Source organism: Electrona antarctica, assembly GCF_951216825.1.
Source record: "Electrona antarctica genome assembly, chromosome: 24".
Taxonomy (NCBI): domain Eukaryota; kingdom Metazoa; phylum Chordata; class Actinopteri; order Myctophiformes; family Myctophidae; genus Electrona; species Electrona antarctica.
The window spans coordinates 15,227,077-15,241,920 of NC_136803.1; the positions used below are offsets into that span (position 1 = coordinate 15,227,077).

The 14,844-nt window shown below is 42.4% G+C and overlaps 2 protein-coding genes across 2 annotated transcripts in view; both read right to left on the reverse strand.

Annotated features, from left to right (window-relative positions):
• Positions 1 to 14,844, reverse strand: part of dnajc27 (DnaJ (Hsp40) homolog, subfamily C, member 27) — a 305,233-nt gene that overhangs the window by 114,764 nt on the left and 175,625 nt on the right. The window lies entirely within an intron of this gene.
• Positions 1,629 to 12,945, reverse strand: LOC306917333 (tubulin alpha chain). The gene is made up of 4 exons (XM_079495508.1): positions 12,816 to 12,945; positions 4,944 to 5,166; positions 3,344 to 3,492; positions 1,629 to 3,139 (listed from the first exon to the last, which is right to left on the reverse strand). The coding sequence occupies exons 1-4, from the start codon at positions 12,816 to 12,818 to the stop codon at positions 2,165 to 2,167; spliced, it is 1,350 nt and encodes a 449-aa protein (XP_079351634.1). The 5' UTR covers positions 12,819 to 12,945; the 3' UTR covers positions 1,629 to 2,164.

A 14,844-nucleotide genomic window follows, 5' to 3' on the forward strand; every position in this document is an offset into this window, starting at 1 on the left:
TAGTAGCCTGACTAGTTTGTTTTGTGATGCCTGGAGCCTTGTTTTAAGGTGTGCTGTGGTACCATGAGGTGCGTGCAGTTGAAGAAACCTTGTATGAGGGCTCCTGTTAGTGTCTTCAAAGTATTTTTGCTGACAGTGAGGAGGCCTGAGGAGATACTGTACAGGAATCTTGTTCTTTGGTTGACCTTTTTTATTACATAGGTAGCCATTTTAACACAGGAAATATTTGCCTCTAGCATGGAGCGTAGTAGGTACATAGCCTATAGTCTTTTCTTGTGATAATATTGTCACCCACTTTAACTGAGAGGCCGTCTTCTTTGCTGAGATTACTATTCGAAGAGAATGGAATGGAAAGTTTTTTCCCAGGTGTTAGTTTGTTAGCGAGACAAGTGCAGATTCTACCGAGTTCAGAGCTGATATATATCTTCAAAGATGGCTTATAAATGTGTGATTAGTCTAGTGGCCATGGGATGTTTTGCTTAGTTCAGTCAGTGTAGTTGGGTCATATCTGATACTTCCGTGACCACGGAGAGCGAAGGTCCGTTTCTAGATTTATCATCTATGAAGGTTAAAAAACAAATTGAGCCCCCTCGCAAAAATGTGGCCAAGTCCATATGGCCACCATTAACCTGGCACAATAAGGCAAAATTACCTACATTTCATTCTGCTTTTTAGTAGCATGTGACATGTCAAACTAGGGGATTTCATGATTCTGAATCCATTCCAAGCATTAGTTTTGCACAAAAAAAGACTCCTTGGGCTAAAAAGCCACTTGCCCAAATGACAACTAGTGGTCAATTTGTGTTCATTCTAGTGCCTTCACTCATCTTGGTGTGACTGCAATGCCATCTACTGGTGGATCAGCCACAGCTCACCACATAGACATTATGATGGTAATAAATTGAGATTTCAGCCTCCCTTCAAAAAGCTCTAATAGATGTTGGCTTATTAACTGGTTGAAGCTTGCTTGGATGCCAGGCATAAAGTGCAACAAGTCTGTGGCTGCACAAGGTTCTCTAATGTACTGTTTCTTCACGTCTCTTGATTGACCCAACTAATCCCTTGACGTGTTAGAGTACCACAGCTTCAGGATTATTTAATTCCCCCCAATGGGCATCCTGATAACCTCAAGAATGAGGGCTAGGCTTAGCCTAACGTAACATAACCTTTGTCCAACCAACCATAAGAATATAGTAAATAGAATTTTATGTTGACTTACTTTATATACTAGATATGAACATACTATATATGTAGTCTCAGCAATACATTACATTCCCAAAGTACACATCTTTGCCGTCGGTCAGAAACCTTGCATCTCCAACTTTTAATGTTTAAGTTTTAACTTTTTTTGTTTTCATCCTGTAAATTAAAATCCTACTTCATTGTACAAGAGTGGTGCACACAAGTAGTGAATATAGCCAAGCCGCTTGCAGATTTATGAGTTTTGGATAGGGATGTCCCGATCACATTTGAAAATTACGTGATCGCCCCCGATTTCCGATCACGCGATCCGATCGGGACAACCCTAGTTTTGGACATGCAAGGTTTCCACCCAACAGCGAGGAAATGAAACCTCAGCAGGACTAACACAGGACTGTCACTAGGTCCATGATGACATAGAAACGAGACGCGTTTAATAAACAATTTTATTTAGAAAGGGGAGGAGGGGGGGGAGGGGTTTCACATCAGGAAGCACGGTTCTTCATCGGACCAAGAGTGGAATTAGTTTGGCAAACTTTCTGCATGGCAGTAAACTTTTACTAACTGTGACATGTAACAGACCAGTCACTGAATAAACTAAAAACATTCACATCCAGTTTTCTTTTCCTTATATTTTGGCATGTCTGTCAGACTACGTGTAGTGCCATGGTTATAAAACAAAACAAAAACAAAAGAATAGCGACAATGATAGTCAGCGTGAACTTGTTTGTATTGAACAGAGAGAGAGATAAAGTCACTAATCAGATGTGTTTCCGTGTTGTTTGTTTCATGCTGGTCGGGTATTAAACTGCAGCTCTCTCCATAATTTGTCAGGCATTAACCATACGTGAACAATGGCCATTTTGGCTCTTACGTCATGCTCAGAGGGGGAGGTGGGAAACCTCATCCAAAATGGCCACCGTACATGATTATGGTCAATGAAAGGGTGGCATTACATCCTAGCCTAGTACTCCTCTCCCTCTTGATCATCCTCAAAGGAGTCGACGCCCACCTCTTCGTAATCCTTCTCCAGGGCGGCCATGTCCTCTCTGGCCTCCGAGAACTCTCCCTCCTCCATGCCCTCGCCGACATACCAGTGGACGAAGGCCCTCTTGGCATACATGAGGTCAAACTTGTGGTCCAGTCGGGCCCATGCCTCGGCGATGGCCGTGGTGTTGCTCAGCATGCACACGGCCCTCTGCACCTTGGCCAGGTCTCCTCCGGGAACCACGGTGGGAGGCTGGTAGTTGATGCCCACCTTGAAGCCCGTGGGACACCAGTCCACAAACTGGATGCTCCGCTTGGTCTTGATGTTGCCGATGGCCACGTTGACGTCTTTGGGCACGACATCGCCTCGATACAGCAGACAGCACGCCATGTACTTACCGTGGCGAGGGTCGCATTTCACCATCTGGTTTGCCGGCTCGAAGCAGGAGTTGGTGATCTCGGCAACTGAGAGCTGCTCGTGGTAGGCCTTCTCGGCAGAGATAACCGGGGCGTAGGTGGCCAGAGGGAAGTGGATACGAGGGTACGGCACCAGGTTGGTCTGGAACTCTGTCAGGTCCACATTCAAGGCGCCGTCGAAGCGCAGAGAGGCAGTGATGGACGACACAATCTGGCTGATCAGGCGATTGAGGTTGGTGTACGAGGGGCGCTCGATGTCCAGGTTCCTGCGGCAGATGTCGTAGATGGCCTCGTTGTCCACCATGAAGGCACAGTCAGAGTGTTCCAGGGTGGTGTGCGTGGTCAGGATGGAGTTGTAGGGCTCCACCACGGCTGTGGACACCTGAGGGGCAGGGTAGATGGCAAACTCCAGCTTGGACTTCTTGCCGTAGTCGACGGAGAGACGCTCCATCAGCAGGGAGGTGAAACCAGAGCCGGTTCCTCCACCGAAGGAGTGGAAGACCAGGAAACCTTGGAGCCCAGTGCACTGGTCTGACTGGAGAAAATAAGAATAGAGCATATAATTAATTTAAGCAACAAGCTAATCACTAAAACACCAAAAAGTTAAAATATGGAAATAGGCGTTTTTTTGCCCGACAGCAATAATGCCATATCTTTCTGATTCTAAACTAGACAAGCATTCAGGGATGCCGAGGTGATCATATGCATTGTAGAACTAACAGACAAGGCCATCTCTTACCAGTTTGCGGATCCTGTCTAGAACAGAGTCGATGACTTCTTTGCCGATAGTGTAGTGACCACGGGCATAGTTGTTGGCTGCGTCCTCCTTGCCTGAGATCATCTGCTCCGGGTGGAACAGCTGTCTGTACGTACCTGTACGGACCTCATCTAGGAGAGAGCGAGCGAGAGAAACAACAGAGTTAATCATTTGCATGGATTAAAGCAAAATAAAACTCACGACTGAAAATGTTTGTATGACCAAGTCATAATGTACGATTTGTGAAACTAGATTTGTCACACTAGCGGTGACTTCTAAACAGTGAATGAACACACTATGTACAATTATGATGTTTTAATACTATGTTTCCTGCTACATACTGCTGCCAACCGGGTGAAGAAATCACAGACGGAGGCTTTAACCATTGCTTTTTATATGAATCATTTGACTTTATGAAAGATGCTTCTGGACATATAGAAGACATGCTGCTGGCTTCTATAGACTCCAAATGACTGGAATCAGTCGTGGTGACTGAGAACTTTACTCCATAAATGTGTCAAAATATCCTTAGGTTTTATGTATTCAAATCATGATTTGATAAATCAAGCCATCTTAAATATAATTTCTCCCTAGCTCTGGTCCACAGCCTTAAGGACTTCTCCTTACGGCTATGTTACTCTCGACTCCCTGCACAGACTGCACAGCCTGTCGACTTAAAAAGAACGACTACTCACCAATACAAAGACGGTTTTGTGGTGGCGAAAGCCTACTTTCCCCTAGTAGACGCACTTTGAGCCCCCCACCCCCACATGTATAAAATGCACTTTTTGGCTAGAAAAGATTTTTTTTACCAGAAGAAAAAATATGTTTTAGTTACTCCACTGCGCCCGCTACAGAGGTCAATAGAAAATCCCATTGACAAGATATTTCCTTCTGGTGAAAGAAAATCTATTTTTTTTGGCCAAAAAGTGCATTTTATACGGGTGGTGGTGAAATCGTTCTTTTAAGGCTATGGACCAGAGCTCATTTCTCCCATGCATTGTCCTGAAACACATCTTGATCTTGTGTTTCGGAACCGGTTACCATACACATGTTTGGGTCTGTCCTGTTCCAACTAGCTGCTAGTCTGGCTGGATTTTTTAGGAACATTTGTTCAAATAAAAAAACAAAATGCTTATATAAAAAAATATTCATTATACCAGTGATAGACACAGACATAATACCAGACATGTTGCAATGGTCGATTTACAGTGCCTAAGCCAAGAACTGATGCAATGAAGAATACAGTCATGTACAGGGCAATGACTTTCTGGAACTAGTCTCTCTACCAGTAAGCATCACAGAAATTAAGGGTGAAAGGCACTTTAAGAAAAGACTGAAGGATTTTCTTATATATATATGGTGAAATTGTAATTCTGTTTATGTCAATATACCAGTTAATGTAATCTAGAGTGAATGCACTAACCATAGTTATGCTTTAATGTATTTTTTCTTTTCTTTTGTGATATCTGTAATGTTGTAATGTTTTTTTGTATGTATATTATTCTGTGAGGACCCCAGGAAGAATAGCCAGGTGCAACAGCTAATGGGGATCCTAAATAAACTAAACTAAACTACTCACCGATCACTGTGGGCTCCAGGTCCACAAAGATGGCTCTGGGGACGTACTTCCCGGCGCCGGTGTCGCTGAAGAAGGTGGTGAAGGAGTCGTCGTGGCCCCCGATGGGCTTGTTGCTGGGCATCTGACCGTCAGGCTGGATGCCGTGCTCCAGACAGTACAGCTCCCAGCACGTGTTCCCCATCTGGACACCGGCCTGCCCCACATGGACTGAGATACACTCACGCTGCACAGGACAGGACAGAGGAGGAAACACACGGCATACATACAGAAGGTGAGGAATGGGATCAGTAAAGACCTGAGACCAGATTCTACAAAATGTCTTCTAAATCCTGACAGTTTTCGGAAAAACCTGTTTCTATGTCAGTGGTGCTCAAACTTTATTTCATGTCGAGGACCCCCAAGATTATATGTATCCATCTGAAAATGTTTTGTACCAGGGACCCCCCAGAAGCAAAGATTTGAGTTACAAATGCTCACTGTGAAAGAATATATATTCAAAGATTTGCACACGTTTTCACGATTTTTCAAACAGTTAAATATTCAAATAATGGTACAAGTGGTTAAAAGCTACGGTGATACAGATGCGTTCCAGGTCTTAATAGAGGGTACGTGGAAAAAGCGACTTTCTGGCCTTGACAGCCCATATCTCCAAACAGAAAGTTCCTATCTGATTGCATTAAAGGACGTTAAACTCACTTTGCCACTCACTTTATGAAATGTGCATGCGTGCGCTCTTTGGTTTAATGTGGATACAGCAGCCAAACTTTATAGAGATTCATTCCAATTTCCAAAACAGCACTCGTCTGAAAAGTAGTACGACATTGCTTATGTGTACTTGTGTAGGATGTGATTTATTCAATAAGAGGGAACCAAATGAAATAAAATTTGATATATTCAATTATCAATGTAATGAAAAATGTAATCAAATTGTGGATAGCAATGGTGTTTTCAGTTAATAAAAATGGTGTGCCAACATGCAGAGTAACTGTTGAAGAGAAAACTCAAGTCAAATACATTTTGCAATACAAAACATTGCTAGGCCATAAGACGGTTAAATAATGAAGAGCCATTTCTCTCTAGTCTGCGCCAGCATGCTGCATTGCTACAGGGCACAGATCCACCCAGACAGTGTCTGTTTATCACCAGGAGGGGGCAGAGTGCCGCCTGTCAAACAGGCTACAGTGCATTCTGTGCCAGTCATATGAGTTTGCCACAATTTGCATTGTGACCTCAATGCACTGAATGTAGCCCGTTACACAAACGCTGCTTGTTCCTGGCCGGCTCTGCCTTCTCTCCAGGCATCTAGGCCAGCATTGTTAGCACCATCTATCCAGCATGCCAGTGTAAAACGGCTTTGCACATATGGCAGAATCTATTTAGGGCCTTTGGTGTGCTCTGTGCAGAGACAGTCAAGTCATGTTTGTGGCGTGAGTTGAGATTTATTTTCATTAAGACCAAGCACTTGATTAGGTAATTTAATTAATCAGCACTTAGGCGTGTGGAGGAGTTTGTTTTTGTTCTGCTGCAGGAGACAAGTCGGCTAAAAGAAGAGGCACAGGCTGAGGTCAACCGGTTCATTTGGTTAGGATGCGGCAACTGATTTACACAGAGCGTCACGTGGTGGAGTCCAGACTGAACAAGGAAGCAGTGATGCCACCACAAGGGCTGTCACCATTACAAATTTAAGTTGACGATTAATTGTCCACACAAATAATTGCGATTGACAATTTAATTGTGTTTTTTGCATTGAAAGTTGGAATGTTACAATTTGTATTTCCGTTTGCCTTTTAGGTTTCGTAATCACAAATTGCACAGGGCAGATATGACAAATAACGTACTGTAAATATATAAAGGATCACTGACACATTTAAGATTTTTTTCTTTACAAAATAGCGGAAATAATTGATCTACAAAGCTTACAACACGTCACATTGTGACGTGTTGTACGCTTGTAGATTGCTATTTCTGCTGTTTTTGAAAAATGATTGAAAATGCAGGCCACGGTTAGGCGATTATGTAATAATTGTGACAGGCCTAGTCATCAGTCATCACCCCCTTGCCAAAGCTCATGTTAGGGCCAAAGTAGTACGTCGTCCACACCCAGCTCAAATATTTCTACATCCCCGCCAGTGAATGGGGAGGGAAAGACGAAAAGGACACACGCTCCGCTGCTTATCATTTATGACTGAAGGCTGGCATGATGAGAGCTTGGCTGCATGCAGGCTAACTGCCTGTCCCGTTTCATAAACTAGCTGAGTGGGATGAAACACATTTTACACACTAGGGAGAGAGGGTCAATATTAACTGTGAAAATCTAAATATGAGCACATGGAGTAGTATAGTGAGGTCTTTCAATTCAAAATGAGTCAATGTAGTACAAACAAAATAACTGCCTGCCCACTCCTAAAGGCAGATAAGGGACAACAGGCAGATAAGAGACAACTTCTGAATGATATTATTTACATAATAGTCTATATCTCGACAATCAGGTTTTTTCCTGAATGGAATTTGCAGGAGGAAGCTGTACTTATACGTATAATATTCATGCTCTGGCCATTCAATCCCAGATATAATTGAAATGCCATGGGATCCTCTCTACTGTTAACAGACAGATTAAATGTATAGTTCAAACAATGGTTTAACATTTAAAAAACATTTATCAAAAAATAAGTATTGGAGAGGGGGATTGACTTAGTTTTAGCTTAAACCCATTCTGGGCGGGAAGTACAGTATGTACAGTATTCAAAATTGTAAAAAAGATTTGATGCTGCTATATAAATATTTGAAGTTTTTAAGAAAACTTGGGTCACTGGATTTAGAGGCATTTTTAGAATTAAATGACGACATCAGCACAAGATTAGGATGAATCCAACAATCCAATTTTGAAGGCAGCAGGGCAACGCCTAATTTGCTATTGATAAATGTTTTTTAAATGTTAAACAACATATTTTCAGATAGGGGTCCGTGGCCAAATACAGATAATTCTGGGAGTCCTTGACATGAAAAAGGTTGAGCACCACTGACATAGAAACATAGGTTTTTCACAAAACCTTTAGGATTTAGAAGACTTTTTTTTTCGTCCTCAGGTCTAAATGGGTCACGTACATCTTTCATGATGTTTCTTAGAAAGAAAAGATGCTCGCCACTTTGGAGAGCATCACTGAACTGAAGAGGGATGGTAGGGCATATTCATACCGACATGGTTTACACACAGTGGTGGTAAAAAGCAGAATCATCATGCATAACTGCCAGTCTTGGAAACGACCAGGTGCACGCCACGGTTGTGACTGTGAGTGACGAGTATCAAAAACGAACACCAGCACACACGGATCAATATTGGTCTTCTATTTATAGAAGGCCACAAGCAATTCAGCTGAAATAAAGCCATCATCAGCATGGCAGTCAGGATGTAGTCTTGCATAATGCATATCCAGACGGTCAGGGATCTCAGATGTCCATCTACTGATACGTCTGGGGAAACCAAAATCAATGTATGGACTTAAACGGCAGAGAGAACACCAGCAGTGACAAACCTACGCCCTCTCTGCTTTGACAACCAATCCCCCTTACCGTCCCAAAATGAAGGACCAACCTTCATATTGGTTTTTGCATTGATCTTTTGCGATGCTGCTCTCCCTCCCCCGCAAATTGTTTCCACCCAGTTTAAGCCCATTCCTTGACGTCACCAGTAGGCAGAGATCTGATCATCTTGTCACGCCCTACTTGACAACCATACTACAACATCACGCAAAAGCATACAAAGTAGCAGATCCACCAGGTCCAAACGCGGCGCAAGGTGTCAGGTTTTGAGCTTGTAGATCTGCTACTTTTGAATTTGAATCCTGGGGGGGAAAAAACAACCGTTTTGGACATATGGGGTTTGCACCCGTTACAATTTTTGTTTTGGAATCAAGTATAAGGACTTCTATTTATAATGACTCATAATATCCAAGTCACCTAGCGGTACTTCTACTTGAGTAATATCCAAGTAGTAGAAGGATATTTACTCTTTCCACAGTGATTTAAATTTCATTATTATTTTGGTTGGCATTAACAAAAGGGACCAGCTGCAACTGGTAATATGAGAAAATAACCCTGTCCTCTGTGGAAGGACTCATGCTACTGCCAGGCAGCCAGGGTGTTGAAAATACCCTTTTGATACAGACGTTTGCACTGTGAAATCCTCAGCGTGACTTTAACTCCCAAGAGCAGCGTATCCAAATCCATTTCCGCCCTATTTATTCGTACTATCCAAGTTTAAAAATTAATGGAGAGTTTTACGATGTTATCTTAAGATTTAATATCAGATCAGATTGCTTCAGGCTCCACATTATGCTCCATGCAGTCTTATACTACGGTTAAAATGTTATTTTGATAGCATGTTATTTAGACTTCAGGTTAATTTGTTGACCTGGCATCTTATTGTTTGTATTTATAGTGTACATATGTTTTTGATATAGAGCGATAGGTTCTTGGTTTGCCTATGATTCTAGATTACTGAGACACTACAATGTCTCTATGCATCTTGTATTACCTCGTGTTTACCTTGCTTACTGTAAATCACTCTGCTAATCAATTGCCAATCGACATCTGCCAAATGCCTAAATTGTAATTAAAAGTCGAACATTACTGGGTTGAACATCCACCTTGCGTGGTGAGGTCCAACAACTATTTTCCATAAACTACGGGGGTCGGCAGTGACATAGCACAGGAATACGGGAGTGCCAACCATGGGCATGGCAGCTAGGTCAGCGGCTAGCTATTTCAATCACTTAACCCCGATTCACGCGCACGCATGGATGTTTTCCAGCTGCTATTCCAGCCCACTGACCCGATTTTATTCGCCAGCAGCAGATGATACCAGGGATATGATGACTTTCAAGTGCTTTAAAAAAAATACAGGCGGGGCCTGACAGCGACGTGCTTCTCATTTACCACGCATTTACTCACCTCTAGTGACCCCCCCGCACTAATCCCATCTGTGATCTAGATTCAGTTTAGTTGCTTAACACAGTGGTTTCCAAAGAGGGGGCGTAAACGGGTTGAGAATCAATGTTAGTAAATATCTTTACTCATGGGGGTCGCTGGCACATCTCTTCAAATGGGGGTCCGTGGGCTAATGAGTGTCAAGTTGGGGGTCCTTGACATGAAAAAGTGTGGGAACCACTGGCTTAACACACATACAGTGAACCCGTTATGTATCCCCTGTATTTAACCAATCCTAACTCTTGTAACAGAGTATTGTCTACATTGCACTTTGCAGTATTGATATTTTTATTTAAGCAACAAACGTGAGTACTTTTTTCCACCACTGCCAGTTGTAGTTGTAGACTGTAGTAGTATCTAGTAGTACTACGGAGCTATATGAGCCACCAATGCACCATGTGCCATGGCTTGGGCTCAACACAGTATAAATTAGGATTAAGTGCCTTGGCCAAGGACACAGGACAAGAGTAATGTCCCTGACAGAGAAACCCACATGAACACAGGGGGAGAACATGTACAACCTCCACAGTCCACACACAGCAGCACGCTGAAAGGCCCCAGTTGTGTTGAAAAGCTTCTTGCTTGCAGTGTGGTCTAATAACAGTGCCAACCACTGTCACCTTGACACATTTGCATTCATGTAAAAAAGAAGAAAATAAAACGGTCCGGCTTTTCATACTGCATGCCGTGGCCATTTTTGACTGAGAGGCCTTTGACTGACTATGGCACAGTCGGTGCTATTGTTCACGCGTATTAGTCAGCACGCAGTCCGCCCCATTTAATCTAATGCGCAGTTGAACTAGTTTGTTTCACGTTGGTCCAGAAATGTGTCATCGAACTTAAAGGGGAAAGTGGGAAAAATAAACAACTTGAGTGTGCATGCTTGTACTTATATGAGTTAACAGGTCCATCTCATGGTTAGACCCACATGACATGATGACCTATAACATTTACACACCTAGGCTGTAGGCTAACCATTTCATTTCAATTTGCTGCAACATGTCAGTTGGGCCTAAACGCATACCAGAAAGTCATCATCACCATTACTTGTCCATGACCATCTCTCTGTCTGACTCTCATGCAAACAAGTGCCACACCTCAGCTTTCTGCCTGCCATACCCCTGGGGGGTGGGGTGGTATGAAAGCATATTAACGGTTCGCACAACAGTCATATTGGGAGCATAAACCGAACTGTCATCATTTTCCACCCACTTCAGTCTTTACAATAATGTTGTATACATTTCAAAATGGTTTCAAGACACCTCACATCCACCAAACAAACCGCTCTGCCTTACACCAGTGTTAACATGTAATACCCTCTGCATTACAAACAATATACCAGTTAACGGTTGTTGTTCTGCGTTACACAACACAAACGCAACGTTTAAAAACATCTCTGCCCTTACATAATAATGCACAGACAGAGATGATGTCTGGTGCGTCCATGATGGGAATAAACCTAGATAATTCCCCCTTTGTAAGTAACGTGTCTAAAAATAGCTGATCCACCAGGCCTGCAAGCTCCCATCGCACGCATCACATGTCGTCTGTGAGCTTGCAGATCGGGTATTTTTCGGCTAGCAACGCCCGTCCCTTATCCTATGCAACGACTATGTAAATCAATAGACTATAAACGTTCCACGCGTGTCCTCGCATAACCTTAGGGATTGCACGACGCCCCGCCTCATAGTACATAACGTATTTTTTCTCATCCTTTACATCCGGATCGACTCGCCGGGTGGCGCGATGATTTTTTTGCCGCATTATCGAGTCGCGCCATCGTGACATGACATGAAAACAGTCCGATTTTATTCAAAATGTCCACCTTGTAGCGTTAAATCTGGCTTTAGGCGACGTTTTTTTCTAGAGAACGAGGCTAGCCTCCCACACAGACGAGAGAGGGTGGGCGACTCCCTCTTTTTTAACAGCTGGTGAATCAGCCATTTCACACGGAGATGTGCCATGTAATGAACACTTGTAAATCACTAATCTGCACTGCAGCGAATGGAACGACATGGCCCGTCTTATTACAAATAAACCAGCTACATGATGTGAAGTTGGTAACCAAATGGACCTTTATTATAGATCGATCTTTAACTCGTTGGTGTTAAATCTCAAGAAGAGTTCAATTACCGTTAAAATAAAACAGGTCTGCAGCATAGAAGAAGTCTACACAATTCAGAGCATGTGAAAATAATTATTTTGCAACGTGTGCCTGTTGTCTCTCATTAAATGGCACCACGAAAACATCATATCCAACGAGAACAAAATATCGAGGCTAAAATCTCATTAATGGTGGCTCAAATGCCGAATAAATAATGAGCCTTGATATGAAAAGGGTTGACAACCACTGTTATAAACGAGACTGTCAAGAAACAATCGTTTTATAAGGTCAAATAAACCCTTTGAAATCAGACCAGACCATTATGTCACATTGTGGGTTTAACATTAACATCGGGCCTTAACCACCCGGCTTCCTCTCTCTCTCCATAGACTTATAATGTCTCTCTCCCACCACCAGTCCATCACCACACCCCCACATACTGCGTACACTGACAACTACACAATTCTGTACGGACACACTTTCTGTTGTAACGTTTTTTTTTAGCAATGTACGCAGGCAACGCAGCTCGACCAAAATAAAGACGACGGATAATGGACTCTGATGCGATACTGTATAGTCGTGCGACGAATTCGTGTTAATTTAAAGTTATATGTATTAATGTCGACGTTTAACAGTGTAATAATAATAACGTGGTTGGTGATATGAGTGGGCCCTCCTGTGCTTGCTGTGTTGCATCAAAGGAGGGAAACGTGTGTGTATTTTTTAGACTGACTCTGATTTTTATTAATATTAATTTGACGCGTTCGGTTCGTACTACTCACCATGTTGTCTTGTTATTGTTTTGTCTTCGTGTAAATAAAAGGATTTAAAAAGCAGTGCTTCTTCAGTCTTCTGTCCCTCACAGTAGCACCTATGATGTGATGTCTCTGTGAGAATGTTCGTGTGGTTTCTAGAGCGCTTTGGTTTTGTTGCTGTGCAGCAAGCGCGCGAGCGGTGTTGCCATGTGCCATTTTTTGTGAAAGAAATAAGCGATCGAGGTCTGGGAAAACGTAACCTCGCGTCACCGTCCATCTCTAGTCGAAAAGGATCAAAGTAGGAGCCAATGTTTCAACAACAACAAAAATCACACCCGTGTGAACTGAGCGGTGCAACTATACTGTTAGTTACTTTACTGTACTCTGCTCTGCATTGAGCATTGAGTATAAAAAATCCTGAAAGTGAATTTAGTTTGAGAACTACTGATTTCTAAAGGTATTTGTAGAATTGGCCATTAAAACCAGAAAAGCATTAAGCATCTGCGCCATTTTTGATTGTTGCGCTGTAGTCTGTACTGCACTGTAGCCGTGTGTGTGTGTGTGTGTGTGTGTGTGTGTGTGTGTGTGTGTGTGTGTGTGTGTGTGTGTGTGTGTGTGTGTGTGTGTGTGTGTGTGTGTGTGTGTGTGTGTGTGTGTGTGTGTGTGTGTGTGTGTGTGTGTGTGTGTGTGTGTGTGCCAGCCAATCAGGCAGTTGCCAGTGTGTAACAGCAGGGTCAATAGGTCATACTAGTCTCTAAACAGCAGGGTCAGTGACCCCAATCAGCATCAGCTGCTGGAGTGAATGGGTCATGCACATACATGCATAATTTGCATATACATATGGACGGACCTACACACTGGCTGGTGTTCATACAGACATACACACAAAGTCACGTAATGGAGGCGGGTGGCACCGCTCAATAACTAGACAATTTTTTTAGGGTCCCTTTATTTCTTTCCTATATTTAGTTTTTAATTATTTCAAAACGTTTAAAACATTCCCAAATAAGCAAAGATTTTCATGAATTAAAAACAAATGTGGCCTATATTGTGGCCTATTTTTTTTTATCACTCTAAATAATAATAATAATAATAAAAAGGAGGCAAGCCTAAATAAGCAAGTAGCCTACACTTTAGAAACAAGCCCAAAACCCACAAACACCAATTTCTACAAGCCACTTTAATCAATGGATGAATTAAAATGTATTTTCATGTCATGCCACGTTGGCCCATCCCATATGGGATTATATGACACTTTTAACAAAAATAAATAGAAAACAACTGTCATTACAGTCCTTCCTACTTTCCCCCAAATCACTTTAATCAATGGATGAATTAAAATGTATTTTTGTGTCTTGCCACTTTGGCCCATCCCATATGGGATTATATGACACTTTTAACAAAAATAAATAGAAAACAACTGTCATTACAGTCCTTCCTGCCCATCCCGCCATAATTACATACAACATAAATTAACATACATAGGCTGCAGTAGGCCAATTTGAATGGAATTTAAAATAAGAAGTACAAATTGACAATGCCATTTTATGTCATGTTGAAAGAGACATTTCAGTTTCTCTGAGTCATCCAACCACACATTCATAATTTGGATCTACCTTATTAAAAATAAAAAACAAAATGCATTTAATTTCCTTAAGATCACACAAACTATACGTAATCTATCCTCAACAGTGCCTACATATCTACCAGTCCCAATACAATATGAAGACCAAGTTGCCAACGTATGCCAGCCCTGATTTGGGCACATATGGATCGTTTCTTTTTTGACATAAGCCGACATGGCAACGCTGAAGCGCCGGGGAGGAGCCACGAGAATGGCGCGGGCGGGCGCATCATAGAGTAATAAAAGGAGGGGCGCATAGTGGACACTACGGCAGCCCGCTGGAGTCAAAGTAACAGACTGACTACAACAAGCTAGCATTAAAGCATTTATAAAGGGACACTTCACTCCCTTTGCAACCAGATCTCATTAGAAACACTTTCCTGGAGTTTATATGGGTACTAGCAAGTGTTTAAATATATTTTAGTCAAACGG